Here is a 14,963-nt window from a genome sequence, read left to right as displayed (position 1 = left end):
CGTCTGTCCCCGTCTGTCCCCGTCTGTCCCCGTCTGTCCCCGTCTGTCCCCTGTCTGTCCCCGTCTGTCCCCGTCTGTCCCCGTCTGTCCCCTGTCTGTCCCCTGTCTGTCCCCGTCTGTCCCCGTCTGTCCCCGTCTGTCCCCATCATTGCTTGTTTGTGTTTGTCTATATTTTGTTTTGTTGTGTTCGGACATTCCAGGTTCACTCTTGTCTTGTATTTTCTCTCATGTTTTCTGATCTTTTTTTGTGTGTGTTTTGTTTCATGTTCTGTTAATCCAGCAAGGTGGATTAACAGATCCTGTACTGTGGAGCTGGATTAACAGATCCTGTACTGTGGAGCTGGATTAACAGATCCTGTACTGTGGAGCTGGATTAACAGATCCTGTACTGTGGAGCTGGATTAACAGATCCTGTACTGTGGAGCTGGATTAACAGATCCTGTACTGTGGAGCCGGATTAACAGATCCTGTACTGTGGAGCTGGATTAACAGATCCTGTACTGTGGAGCTGGATTAACAGATCCTGTACTGTGGAGCTGGATTAACAGACTCACTCAGACTCTCAGTCTGGATCAGCGGTTCTACGGAGCAGGTTCTGGACTCTGGAATTCAGCTCTGGTTTTTCTGATGGTCATCAAGGTGAGGTCACACAAAGGGGCGGGGCTTACAGCACGTGTCCAATCAGAAAGCTTCAGCATGGAGCAGCAGACAGATATTCTACAGAAGTGTGAAGAATTCAGACAGAAACACTGATCCAGGAGGGAACGCTGGGAGAACATTTCTCAGTGATGAAGCAGAACTCGGTGAGAGTCTACAACAAGAACTGATGGAACCATGGAACCAGACTGAACTGTGAGCTCCGTTTCTTTATTCCAGCAGAACGTCCTCAGTGTTCTGTAGAGTTCAGTGTGTCATGTGCTCAGTAATGCTGTTCTCAGCAGAACCGGTCTCAGCCCCTGAGCCGTCTCTCCTCGCAGCAGTGATGCTGACTGATTCATGAAGCGACTGCTTTTAATGAGCGATGGCAGAAACCTGCTCCACTAAACCCTCCAGAAGAATGAATGAATGAATGAATGAATGAGGAAATGAAGCTCTGTGTGGCTGAAAGTGGGCGGAGTCAGAGAGAAGCTTCAGGTTTGGAGGGAAAAACCTGCTCTGGACCAGGTTAGTTCCTGGTTAGTTCCTGGTTAGTTCCTGGTTAGTTCCACTTTAGTTCCAGAGTCTGTTCCTGCAGTAACTGACTGACAGGCTGAGTTACCTCTGTCTGTTCAACTGATTAGACTGACTCCTCTTTCTGAGGTTCAGTTAAACAGGTTAGTCCTCCTGCTCTGGTTTAGTTAAACAGGCTAGTCCTCCTGCTCTGGTTCAGTTAAACAGGTTAGTCCTCCTGCGGTGGTTTAGTTAAACAGGTTAGTCCTCCTGCGGTGGTTTAGTTGCCCCTCTCTGTTCAGCAGGTTGGCGCTGTGGTGCAGTACTGAGCTTTGACCACTGGGGGTCAGTGTTTCTCTGTTTCAGCTGCTCTGTCTTCTCATCCTCAGTGTTTTTCTGTGTTGATTCTGAACACTTCAGATGAACCAGTGAGCATTAATGTGTTATTAATGTCTTCATCCGGTCTCCTGAGCAGCAGGCGGACGCTCACACTTCCTCATGCAGCGTTTTCCTCTCAGCTTCTGTGAATCCTGCTGTTGGTAGCGGCCAACAAAAACAGTGAATTACTTAAAAAATGAACTCGCAGGATGAGCCGTTTTTTAATTTCAAAATATTAGTTTCTCTGTTTTTGTCATCACCAGAATAAAAAGTCACATTTTACTGCAGAACTTTCTCACTTTGTAGCTGTGAACATATTTTAAGAAGTGTGTGAAGCAGGAGAACAGATCCTGAAGTGGAGGTCGAAGTGCCAACGCCTGAAATAAGCCCACTTTTTAAATTCTGATTGTTTTTAAGTTTCTAATAAGAAGAAAGAAAAGCTTCCCTCGTGTGAATAAATACACAGAAGTTACACAGTTCTTCCCAAGAGGAGAAAATTATAGATGTCACTATAAAAACTGTCCAGTTAATAAATCATGGATGAAATGAATCAGAGATTGACAAGAAGTATAATTTCAGAAAAAGATGAAATATGCCACGGTAAAGCAGCAATCGTAATCCAAACGGCTGCTTGAAACTAACTGGATGCGAAAATACAGTTTTACTGAAACACATTGGAATTGTTTTTCAAAGCTTCTTTTCAACCTGTCAGTTTGTGGCTGCAGAAAATCTCTTCTGGTCGTTGATATGAAAAGAAGAAAAACAGGACGGGAAATATTTAAAATTAGAGAATTAAAGATTTTGAGGATGAAGAGAAAATGAAAATAAAGTTGCAGCTATAAACTTGAAGCAGATATTTTGAATCCAGAGACAGAAATTTGGATGGAAATGTGGAGATTAAAAAAAAAAAAAAAAGTGAGGAAAATAGGAGAGAAATAGAAAATAAAATGAGTTTTGAAAGTTTGATGGTCAGAATGTGGAAACATTGAATCTTCTCTTTATCTGGAGTTTCTTCTCCAGAGTGCTGGCCTTCGTCCCTTTACTGACTGTGTGGAGCAGGGTTTGATTAGAATGGGGGTCCTGGCTGTGACCTTGACCTCTGACCTCTGACTCAATGTGTCTGCTGAGGGCTCAGAGTGGCGTGGCGGCCTCGTCCAGCCCCCGGCGCCGTCCTCTGGCTCCTGTAGCCGACGTGAGGGTTTATTGTGATCCGGGGACACAGAGCTGGACAGAGGCGAGACGCCGTCAGGACGGATCCTCGAAGGCTCTCAAAGGCGTCACGCCGGCGTTTTCTGTGACGTGAAATGTTCACATTAACTTCGACTGCCGCCTGGAAATGGCAAGACGCCTTCAAAGCACACAAAAACACGGCGGCGTCTGAAAGGCGGCTCGGCTTCACAAACAAGCCGATTTAATTACAAATGTGTGCAACTGCTTCATCCTTCTGTCTGTGTTCCACCTGGATCCACCAGCAGCTGAAAACCTCCCTGACACCACGGAGTCGCGTCTTGATCAATTAGTGATAACTTGTCTTGATTTTCCTCTCAACGCAGCTTCCATTTCACGCTAATGTGTCTGAAGATGCTAAAAAATGGCCAAACAAGATGAACTGGCAGTTTTTCTTTTTCATCGCTGCACGTCTGAAAGGCCTCACAGTGAAAGGATGGAAAGAAGCAATTATTTAATAATAATATTTAATAATAGTTTTATTGTCAAAGGTCAAACATTTTTACTGACTAATTTCAGAAGATTAAAGACAGATGAATAAATGAAACCATACAGCAATGAACATAAATAAAATCCCCGTTCTGTAGAGGAACAGGAGCCAGCTGTACGGTGAGTGTGTGACGGTGACACACACACACACACACACACACACACACACACACACACACACACACACACACACACACACACACACACACACACCGGTCCCTTTGATTTGTCCAGCTGGGTGGCTTCAACTCACAGTAAAGGTTAATTCTGCTTTAAAATCAGCTCTTCATTCCAGATGAAGCAGCAGGTTCTGCCGGTTCTGCAGGTTCTGCAGGTTCTGCAGGTTCTGCTGGTTCTGCTGGTTCCCTCGCCACGATGCCCATTCCAGGGTGGCAGTCAGAGGATTTACTTATTGGAGCCTCAGAAGAATTGGATTTAAGTCTGGAGATAAGTCTGGTCCGCCTCCCGTCCAATCAGAATGCTTCGACCCCGGCATTTAAGAGAATTTAATCCTTCGTTTCCTCGCGTAAACACAGAGGAGAATCACTGTGACTCTGAATTAATTCATTTAGAATAAACTAAAGAGTTTACCCAGCATGTCGCCGTGGCCAGTGTCGGACAGAAAGCCTCATAACCAGTCCTCGGTTGTCATCCTTCCTTTACTCACATGTGCAGGAATTCAGGATTTCTTGCGTTGCACCTCTTTAAAGGCAAAATATTACACTCTGGAGTTCTTTTCAAGAATCTCTTTTAGTCACTCCCAACCTGTAAACAAATTCCAGTACAAAAATTCAGGTTTCACTTGAAAAGGTTTTGGTGAACTTGAATCCTAAAGTGCTCAACAGTGCAAGACAGGTTTTTATGTTCCTCTTCTGGATTCATTATTCAGTCCAGATGTGCAACATTCAGAATAATACCTCTGGTGGCCTGGGGGGCAGTGTTCAGTACCTCTGGTGGCCTGGGGGGGCAGTGTTCAGTACCTCTGGTGGCCTGGGGGGCAGTGTTCAGTACCTCTGGTGGCCTGCGGGGGCAGTGTTCAGTGCCTCTGGTGGCCTGGGGGGGCAGTGTTCAGTACCTCTGGTGGCCTGCGGGGGCAGTGTTCAGTGCCTCTGGTGGCCTGGGGGGGCAGTGTTCAGTACCTCTGGTGGCCTGCGGGGGCAGTGTTCAGTACCTCTGGTGGCCTGCGGGGGCAGTGTTCAGTACCTCTGGTGGCCTGGGGGGGCAGTGTTCAGTACCTCTGGTGGCCTGCGGGGGCAGTGTTCAGTACCTCTGGTGGCCTGCGGGGGCAGTGTTCAGTACCTCTGGTGGCCTGCGGGGGCAGTGTTCAGTACCTCTGGTGGCCTGCGGGGGCAGTGTTCAGTACCTCTGGTCCACAGCTCAGAATCGTTTAAACCAGCGATGTTTTCAGCAGGACAGCAGATCACAGCGCGGATGCTTCCAGCAGCCTGACATGAGTCATGAGTCATTTCAGCAGTTTGACCCTGTTTCATGAACACTTGTCCCACCTGAAACCAACAATCTGCAGCGCCCTCTACTGGATGATTGATGGATAAGATGCCCCACAGATCCGGTGAAAGGCTGGCTCCTTTAACCCGTGGTAGTGGACCGGTCCGGTCTGGTTTGATGGCGATTTGTCAGCGTCGACTCTCTGGTCAACATGAGGGCTGATACTCCTCCACAGCAAGACGTCCGAGACCAGGGAGCGGCTGGCGCAGACCTGCAGACTGGATCGGGACCAGGCTGTGCCCATCAGCACCGGACAGCTCCTGAGGTGGCCTGGACCCGTGACCTGGACCCGTGACCTGGACCCGTGGCCTGGACCAGAGACCCCGACCAGAGACCCGGACCAGTGACCCGGACCAGAGACCCGGACCAGTGAGCTGGACCAGTGAGCTGGACCAGTGACCTGGACCAGAGACCCGGACCAGAGACCCGGACCAGAGACCCGGACCAGTGACCCGGACCAGTGAGCTGGACCAGTGACCTGGACCAGTGACATGGACCAGAGACCCGGACCAGAGACCCGGACCAGAGACCCGGACCAGAGACCCGGACCAGAGACCCGGACCAGAGACCCGGACCAGTGGCCTTTATTCTCAGGAGAGCACATGGTTGCTGTGGTGGGGAAGCGTCCAGCATGGCGGCGGTATCATCATGCTGGCGGTGGAAGGCTCTGGGGAATCCGTACTCTTCTGAGGGATGGGATGAGTGAGTCTCCAGCGTTTCGAGGGAGGGATCTGGAGAGAGACTGGAGGAGGACTGGGCCTCACTGGGCCTCAGGTGGGTCGGTTCAGGAGGAGGACTGGGCCCCAGTCGGTCCCAGTGGGCCCCAGTGGGTCTCAGTGGGTCTCAGTGGGTCTCAGTGGGTCCCAGTGGGTCGGTTCAGGAGGAGGACTGGGCCCCAGTCGGTCCCAGCAGGCCCCAGTGGGTCTGAGTGGGTCCCAGTGGGTCGGTAGAGGAGACAAGGCGGACTGGACGAAGACGAGCAGCTGCTGTTTCCTGTGTTCCTGTTGAAGCGTCTGGCCAGAGGAGCATTTGTGGAAACAGACCGGAGCTCCCGGAGGAAGACGTCCGTTGAATGAGAAGATCATGTCTGCATTCGAAACGGTTTCTGAAGGTTCTGGGACGCCTGGAGACTCCATGAGGAATGACAGATGGTGGAGTCTGAAAGCCCTTTGTGTTGAATCCAAGTTCTCCTGACCTTTCAGATCCATGGGGCTCAGAGCTGAGGAGGTCTTTGATCAGCTGATTGTCTCTGTTTCAGGTACGTCTTCGCTGTGGGACAACGAGTCTGGAAACGCTGGAAGAGGAGATACTTTGTGCTGGTCCAGGTGGGAGGTGGTCTTCAATGCTCTGAACACAAACCCGACTTTAGAATGTGAGGGGAGAGGTTTGAACCAGACGGGAATGGCATGTCCGTCGCTCTGAGGCTCATGAGCACTGCGGCTGAAGGAGTTCTAACTCTTCATCTCAGCACCACCCGGCTGTGACGCACAGTTTGAGTTTAGGAAATCTTTCACTGCCTTTTTCATCCTTCCTCTTTCTGTCTTTGAAGCGGAGCTGTCATTACTTCCCCAGCACTTACTCACCGCTCCAGATCCTCGGGGGCAAGGGCGACTTTTCATTTCACATTTGGTCTTTTGTGAATTCCGACTCTGCTGACTTCCTCTTTGTTCGGGCGAGGGTCCTTAAAAGGAGCGAGCAGCTCTGCGCTCCGTGTTGATTGGCTGAGACGGAGGCTTTAATGGGGATTTCAGTCCTTCATGCTTCCTTTTCTCTTTTTTGATCAGGCTAATTATGTAAATGAAATGGAAAAAATGCACAAATGAGAAGTGAAGTTTACTGAAATCAGAGCATGAGATGGTTTGTGTTCACAGGGAACCTCTGCTCTCACCTGCATGCCAGGAGAACGCTTGGAAAGAGTCTTTTGTTGGAGAACGTTTGGAAAGTGTCTCTCGTGTCTCCTACTAACACTGCTCCAAGCGTTCTCCGGCAGAGGACACTCTGTGAATGTTCTCAACCGAACCAGGCTTTTGAAACGTTCTGTAGGAACAGCTGGTGGCGTGCCGCGGTGTCTGAACACGCCGTCGCTCTGTGCTCAGGTCAGCCAGTACACCTTCGCCATGTGCAGCTACAGGGAGAAGAGGGCGGAGCCTCAGGAGCTGATGCAGCTGGAGGGCTACACGGTGGACTACTGCGACGCCCAGCCAGGTAGAACTCACCTGTCTGCAGCCGCTCTGCAGGTAGAACTCACCTGTCTGCAGCCGCTCTGCAGGTAGAACTCACCTGTCTGCAGCCGCTCTGCAGGTAGAACTCACCTGTCTGCAGCCGCTCCGCAGGTAGAACTCACCTGTCTGCAGCCGCTCTGCAGGTAGAACTCACCTGTCTGCAGCCGCTCCGCAGGTAGAACTCACCTGTCTGCAGCCGCTCCGCAGGTAGAACTCACCTGTCTGCAGCCGCTCCGCAGGTAGAACTCACCTGTCTGCAGCCGCTCCGCAGGTAGAACTCACCTGTCTGCAGCCGCTCTGCAGGTAGAACTCACCTGTCTGCAGCCGCTCTGCAGGTAGAACTCACCTGTCTGCAGCCGCTCCGCAGGTAGAACTCACCTGTCTGCAGCCGCTCTGCAGGTAGAACTCACCTGTCTGCAGCCGCTCTGCAGGTAGAACTCACCTGTCTGCAGCCGCTCTGCAGGTAGAACTCACCTGTCTGCAGCCGCTCTGCAGGTAGAACTCACCTGTCTGCAGCCGCTCTGCAGCAGGAGCGGAGAGCTGATGGCATGTTTGTACTTCAGAGTCAGGATTGGTTCCTCATCAGTAGAACCCTCCAGTAGAACCCTCCAGAGCAGTGGTACTCAACAGGGTCCAAAAAGAGCTGCAGTGACTGCTGGTTTTTATTCCAACCGAGCGAGAGCAGCGAGACTCCACCCATTCACCAAGACTACAGGTGGAGTCACTGGAGGAAATGGGTGGAGTCTCGCTGCTCTCGCTCGGTTGGAACAAAAACCAGCAGTCACTGCGGCTCTTTCTGGACCCTGTTGAGTACCACTGCTCCAGTAGAACCTTCCAATAGAACCCTCCAAAAGAACCCTCCAGTACAACCAGTAGAACCCTCCAGTAGAACCTTCCAGTAGAACCCTCCAGTAGAACCAGTAGAACCCTCCAGTAGAACCCTCCAGTAGAACCAGTAGAACCCTCCAGTAGAACCCTCCAGTAGAACCCTCCAGACTGCTGCCTTCTCCTTCTCCAAATTCAACCTGGCTCCGATGGACTCCTGGTCCTGGCCCTGGTCCTGGTCCTGGTCCTGCTGGAGTCAGTGGACCTGAATCTGGTGGTTCTGTTTCAGAGACGAAGTGTTTAAAATGCAACGTCTGGAGTAACGAGGACTGGAACGGAGTTTTAAATGTTTCTTTAAATCTTTGAAGGCAACATGGAGGTTTGTTCTGGTGGGAGTTGTTCTTGCTGTTTTGTTCACTTCATTCCTTCATTCATTCATTCATTCATCGATGTGGCCCTTCTACAGCCGATGTGCTTTCAGATTTCCTCTTTTCTCTTCAGACACAGTGAACGCCCTGCTGACCGTCTGCTGTCCTTGTCTTCCGTCCTCCATGTCTCAGGCCTGCAGGGCGGCCGGGTGTTCTTCAGCGCGGTGAAGGAAGGCGACCTGGTGATGTTCGCCTGTGACGACGAGCCGGACCGGGCGCTGTGGGTCCAGGCCCTGTACCGGGCCACCGGGCAGTCCTACAAACCCGTCCCGCCGCCCCAGAACAAAACCACCAACTGCAGAGGAGCAAACCAGAACCCGGCGTCTCCCATCAGTAGGTCCCGCTGCCTGTCTCACCGAAGCCGCCAGAACACTAAGAACCCCGAAACATGACCCAGCGAAGCACGTCTCACAGCCGAAACGCCGCAGTGAAGCTGGAGGACGGGTAGTGGGCGGGCCCCGGCAGGACAGTCAGCCGGTACATCTGACTGGGGCGTGGAACTCGGGGTGTCGGGCTGAATCCAGAAGGGCCGTCGCCCTGCATGTTCTCACTCTGCTTCAGCAGAGACCTGGAGCATGCAGGGTTACTGCCCCGCGGACTGCTGGTGATGATGGCTATATCCACGGAACGGAACGGAACGGAACGGAACGTCCTGCCCTCGCACTGTCTCGCTCGGCAGCTAGTGAACCGCCGTTCAAAAACCACACCACCGTTCCTTCCTGGGTCTTCCTGGGTCACTGATCAAATGGTGAAACTGTAACAAAACACAAACAGAAATACCATCAGAGTTGCGTGACAATAAACTAGCATGCTAGCGTCAGCTGCGTGCTAATGGCTAATTACCGTACATGCTAGTGTCACAAATTATTATTATTAGTTTAGTTTATTATTATTATTTGGTCAGCAGATTGAGAATTAACATACAGAATTATGTCGAAAATACAAAACAGTATTGATCATTCATTGATCATCATCATCATCATCATCATCGTCATTATCTGCCAAGGGTTTAGGCTGAAGTAAAAACTTATATTGCCTAACTCTTTTCATAAAGTAAAGTTTCTACATTCCGGAAATGATAAATAAATGGAGACGAGAAAAGAGAAGAAGAAAAGAAAAAAAGATTCACAGTATCTAATCAGAACTCAAGGAGGAACTAGTTCACTGCAAAAACTCCAAATCTGAGCAAGCTTCCCAACCCGCCCCGAGCGAAGACGTCTCACCGTACCCGATCCAAGATAAATCCACCCAAACATCACATCCCACCAAGATTAAAACGCCCGATTCAAGAGAAAACCCTCCGAAACCAAGAAAACCCCCACCCGCTCCCCCGGCAGACTTCTTCACCAATTTCAAAGTAAAAGTATCTTGATTCAAGAAAAAAAAAAAAAAAAATTTGCCAATAGAACAAGTGAAAACCCTCCCGGTTCTAGAGAACCCCCCCAAACCAAGCCCCTCCATCCCGATGAAATACAATTCCCAAGCAAACCCATCCCAAACTAAGCAAAACGAGACATCTCCACCCAAAACAGGTCTGAAAAACCCGCCCAGATCCGGAGCCTCCGCAGTGTCATAAAGACTAGGTGGTTACATAAACACTTTGGAACCTGTTATTCCCGGTATTTTTCAAGAATTATTTGTTTGTACCGCTTCTTAAATGTTTTCAGAGTTTTACATGTTTTTGTTCTATCATCTAGTTTATTCCACTTGGTTACTCCAAGTACAGAGGTACATCTCCGTTTCTTGTTTAATCTTGCCCTATTTTCATTTAGTATGCAAGTTCCTCTAAGATTATAGCGACTTTCTCTAAGTTTGAACATCTTTTGGATAGGATTTGGAAGATTACTGTTGTATGCCCTATATATCACCGTTAGAGTGTTAAGATCAATAATATCACATATTTTTAATGTTTTTAAGGCAGTAAAAATTGGATTTGATGGTGCATAATGATCAGCATGACTGACAATTATGCAAATAATCACGCTGCTGTTATCAAACATTCCAAAACACCACGAGCAGTCAGTGCAGCGTCTCTACCTCATGTTTTAACAGCTTACAGGCTGTACTGGCACCAAGACAGCGCCGCAGACACAGAAGATCGTTTTCTCACTTTCCGTCTGACAGGAAGTAGTAAGCGCTGATACTTCCGGTTTGGGCTTTAAAATCAAAACACACCATCTAGAACCCCAGCATGTGAATCAAAATGATAAAGTAACCTCAGACAGGAATATCTGGGCTGGCTCATCAGGAACCAGAACACTCCCCACCTGACGTCAGCGGGATGTCACACTCCTACTGAACTTCCTGCACAGCATCAGAAACAAGCAGAACAGACGTAAACTTTAGCAGTACCATCCTGTACTCCTTTAACTGCTACCTTCCTAACACGTCCATCACTGCTCCAATGAGCCTTTGCGGTCACTCCCATTGACCAATGGTTTGTCTTCACAAGCGGATCCTTCAGTAGAACCAGGTCCCCTGGTTCTAGGCTGGGTCAGGTGGAAGGCCACTCCCATGATGCTGCAGCGTTGGCAGGTGTTCCTTCAGCCAGCGGTGCCAGAAGGAGTTAACCAGACTCTGGACTCGTCTCCACTGCTGTCTGTAGAGGTCCTTCTCCTCGAAGCCACCAGGGCGAGGCGGCGCTCCAGTCTTCTGCGTGAGGAGTGTGGCTGGAGTGAGGAAGAACGGCGAGTCCAGGTCGGTCGACCCTGGAACCGGCGGCCGTGCACTGACGATGGCAGCCCCCTCTGCCAGGAATGAGGCCAGGACGTCATGGGTGAGGTACCTGGATCCCAGCTCCCCCCCAGGTGTGACGAGGGTGGAGGATGAAGACCCAACAGCATCCACCATCGTTTAGGAACAGCTTGACCCAGCTCTCTACAGGCCCCTGTGGGATTAGTCCCACAGTCGGACCTCTGCTGTTTCAGAGTTCCCCTGACTGAGAAGAACCTGTGGAGGGCGCTGATGGAGCGAGATGTGTCCGTACCCTCTATGACCTCCAGGTGAACTGGCCTTGTGCTCATGCAGGTGAACATTACTGCCCAGCGTTTGCTATCAGCAAGAACAACGAGAGGCACCTGACCATGGCCCGAACTCATCAGTGCCCACATAAGAGAACGGCGGCTCAGTGCTACGGCGCTCTTTAGGAAGGTCTGCCATTTTCTGAGACTGTGTCACTCCGCGTAGCTTCCGGAAAACCACACAAGAGTGAACAAAACTGCTGACCTGGTGTTTTCCAGCCAACGCCCAGTAATCTGCTGACCCTAAAGCACCCTGTGTAAGGCCACGCCCCTGGTGCCCAACCCGTTCCTGGTGATGGGGGATCATCTCTTGGCAGGATCAAAGAGTGTTTCCCTGCAGTTTCGAGGTCAGAGTGGAGGCGTCCTCCAACCCTCAGGAGGCCTGACGTGTCGAGGTCAGGAGACAGCTTCGAGAGGGAGCTTGCTTTTGAAATGTCTTTCCCTGTCTCAGTCCGTTTCACGTCTTCCATAAGAGCTTTCTCGTTGGACTGTTCTTATGATGGAGTCTGAGGTGGTGAGCTCCTGACGAATACGCCATCTCTTACATCGTCCGTCTGATTTCTTTAGCTTGAAAGTGAAAATTAACCTCACACAACAACAACATCTGGGGTGTCTCATACGGAGCCAGAACAAGAGTCTTTGAAGAACAGCTGCTGGAGTGGTGGGAGGAGTCTGTGAGGATCAGAATGCCTTCTCTTTTGGAGATCTTCTCCAGAGGGCCGAGAGCAGCCGATGGTTCTCTGGTCTGTGTTCCTGAGCCTCAGCAGAACCGTCCTGTCTGCAGTCGAGCTCCCAGTCTCCCCGGCGCTGACGCAGAGCTTGATCTCAGTGGCGGATCAGGTCCAGGCGTCACCAGGTGTTCTTCCTGAGAATCATCAGGAAGTGTCCCCTCTGCTGTGCCTCGGTGTTTCCTGAGCAGGTCAGCTCCTCTAAGATGTGACTTCCAGGAGGGAGGGTCCTGCCTCCACCACCTCCTGCTTAGGTCTTTAATTACCCCTTTGTTTCAGTGCTTTTCAGCAGTAGGTTGTCGGTTGAATGCTACGTGGACAGACGTTCCACCTGCTCTCCATAGGGAGTCTATTCCCCTCCTGTGATGACCCTGACAGGGTGGAGTCATCCACAACTTCGGCGCCGTCCGGGACTTCCGTCGTGCTCACTGGGTTTCCTGCTCTATGCTCTCCGCCCTCTTTTATCTGCAAATCGTCTCTTCTTTGCCCGCATGTAGGCGGCGGTGGCGGCGGCGGCGGCGGCGGCGGCGCTCCCGCGTCCTCCCGGCCCGCAGCATTGTCAGATGAAGGGCTTCACGCTAAGAGCTGATTAGAGGCCTGTTTGTGTGGTTTGGTGTTAGCGTTAGCTCGTTAGCGTTTAATGGAACAGATTTAGGCGTCATGGTGAGAGGCGCCGACACGGCGTTCAGCGGCGGGAAGGACGGCGTCCCTGACACCGCTGTCACTGCGGCTAAGTGCTGTCTGTGTCTGAGTGTGTGTGTGTGTTTTGTGTGTGTGTGTGTGTGTGTGTGTGTGTGTGTGTGTGTGTGTGTGTGTGTGTGTGTGTGTGTTAGCGTTGCTCCAGTCCGGCAGTCAGGCCCTGGTGTTAGCAGCAGAGCGTCCCGGGTTTGGTGCAGCTAGCCCGGAGCGAGCTAACACGCCGTGGCGTCTGTCCTTTGTGGCGTGCCGTGAGCTCCGTGGCTCCTGGGCACCGGGACGAGGCGGCGTCTCGTCATCGACCGGCTCATAATGGAGACGTCACGGCGGCGGCCTGGCGCCTGGCGCCGTGCTGAATGGACGGCGCCTCCAAAGCGCCTCTTCTGTCTTCCTTTCTTCCAGCACCTGATCCAGCAGCGTCTCGTCCACAATGGCGGCGGCGCCTTTTGTCTGGAGGAGGCTGCACCTGATCATCCATCTGTCAGGGTCTCCACCGACTCCCAGACCCAGACCCGGCACGGCTCCGGGTCCACTCTGAACCCGGCACGGCTCCGGGTCCACTCTGAACCCGGCACTGCTCCGGGTCCACTCTGAACCCGGCACTGCTCCGGGTCCACTCTGAACCCGGCACTGCTCCGGGTCCACTCTGAACCCGGCACGGCTCCGGGTCCACTCTGAACCCGGCACGGCTCCGGGTCCACTCTGAACCCGGCACGGCTCCGGGTCCACTCTGAACCCGGCACGGCTCCGGGTCCACTCTGAACCCGGCACGGCTCCGGGTCCTCTCTGAACCCGGCACGGCTCCGGGTCCACTCTGAACCCGGCACTGCTCCGGGTCCACTCTGAACCCGGCACTGCTCCGGGTCCACTCTGAACCCGGCACTGCTCCGGGTCCACTCTGAACCCGGCACGGCTCCGGGTCCACTCTGAACCCGGCACTGCTCCGGGTCCACTCTGAACCCGGCACGGCTCCGGGTCCACTCTGAACCCGGCACGGCTCCGGGTCCTCTCTGAACCCGGCACGGCTCCGGGTCCACTCTGAACCCGGCACGGCTCCGGGTCCTCTCTGAACCCGGCACGGCTCCGGGTCCACTCTGAACCCGGCACGGCTCCGGGTCCACTCTGAACCCGGCAGCATCACTTCATGTAGAACACACGGACAGCAGCTTTAAACATGACATACCTGGGCTCGATGATGGGAGAAGCCATGATCTGTAAGATCTGCCTGAGACGCGTCCTCACTGGACCACGTCCGTCCTCACCGGACCACATCCGTCCTCACTGGACCACGTCCGTCCTCACTGGACCACATCCGTCCTCACTGGACCACATCCGTCCTCACTGGACCACGTCCGTCCTCACTGGATCACGTCCGTCCTCACTGGACCACGTCCGTCCTCACTGGACCGCTCCGACTGAAGCTGTCCTTCAGCCAAGCCCCGGCCCGCTGTCTCAGCCTCAGCAGCCGTCTCTCAGGCCCTGTCCACACGGAGCCAAGCTCAGACAAATCCACACAAATGTTTGTACTAAGTCACCCATCGTCCACACGGAGCCGGCGTCTCGGGGCTCTGAAAACCACAAAGTTTGAAGCCGGGTCCCAGAGTGGAAAAATCTGAAGACGCGCCTGAGACGTCTCCGCTGTGACGCCTTTGCCGCACATATTTACTGAGACGATTGCGTCATCGCCCCGCCTCTACAACAGGACGCAGCGCGGAAGTCCGACAGAACCACAACAACAATGGAGCTCCAAAATGTCTTTTAAATATCTGTGCAAAATAGTAATTGTACCTCGTCGTCCGTCCACACCAAACTTTCCTTCACTTTCGCTCCGGAGGTCGCCGTCGTTTGTTTGCAACACAACGTGAATACAACGCGCTTTTATATGCATGCGCACTACCCAACTATTACTGCACTGCAGCGCCGCCAGTGGGTGTGGTTATGTATTACAGCGTTTACATGCGTCTTCAGTTCACTAATGTGGACGCTTTTTTTTTTTTGCTGACTCCGTCTTTATGCAATTCGTTTTGTAAAATATGAGCGTTTTGGCTCCGTGTGGACAGGGCCTTAGAGACAGACTGACAGGATCCGGTCAGTCCCTCGCAGTGAGTCGGAGCCTCTGCTCCAGACTCAGCAGCCGTCCTAATCTGTAGGAGGAAGTCTGGGCGCAGGGGAGAAGCCAACAGAGAGGAAGAACATGCAAACCCCCTCAGGAATGTGTTCGAGGTGTCGTAAAGCTGCAGTCGAATGCAGCTGTCTGCGAGGATCTCAGAACCGAACTGTGTTTGAGGAGGAGGA

General features: G+C 52.2%; 1 protein-coding gene across 5 annotated transcripts in view; it reads left to right on the top strand.

The window, feature by feature from the left end:
• The window catches only part of cadps2 (Ca++-dependent secretion activator 2), a 219,114-nt gene that overhangs the window by 95,928 nt on the left and 108,223 nt on the right, over positions 1-14,963 (top strand). For all 5 annotated transcript variants that reach the window (XM_030097248.1, XM_030097247.1, XM_030097245.1 and 2 more), the window contains 3 exons: positions 6,008-6,074; positions 6,846-6,954; positions 8,357-8,557. In XM_030097248.1, the coding sequence (XP_029953108.1) occupies positions 6,008-6,074; positions 6,846-6,954; positions 8,357-8,557 (377 nt within the window). The remainder of the gene's footprint in view (positions 1-6,007; positions 6,075-6,845; positions 6,955-8,356; positions 8,558-14,963) is intronic.

This window comes from Salarias fasciatus, chromosome 7 (genome assembly GCF_902148845.1).
Source record: "Salarias fasciatus chromosome 7, fSalaFa1.1, whole genome shotgun sequence".
NCBI classification, from domain to species: domain Eukaryota; kingdom Metazoa; phylum Chordata; class Actinopteri; order Blenniiformes; family Blenniidae; genus Salarias; species Salarias fasciatus.
This window is presented reverse-complemented; position numbering and strand designations above follow the sequence as displayed.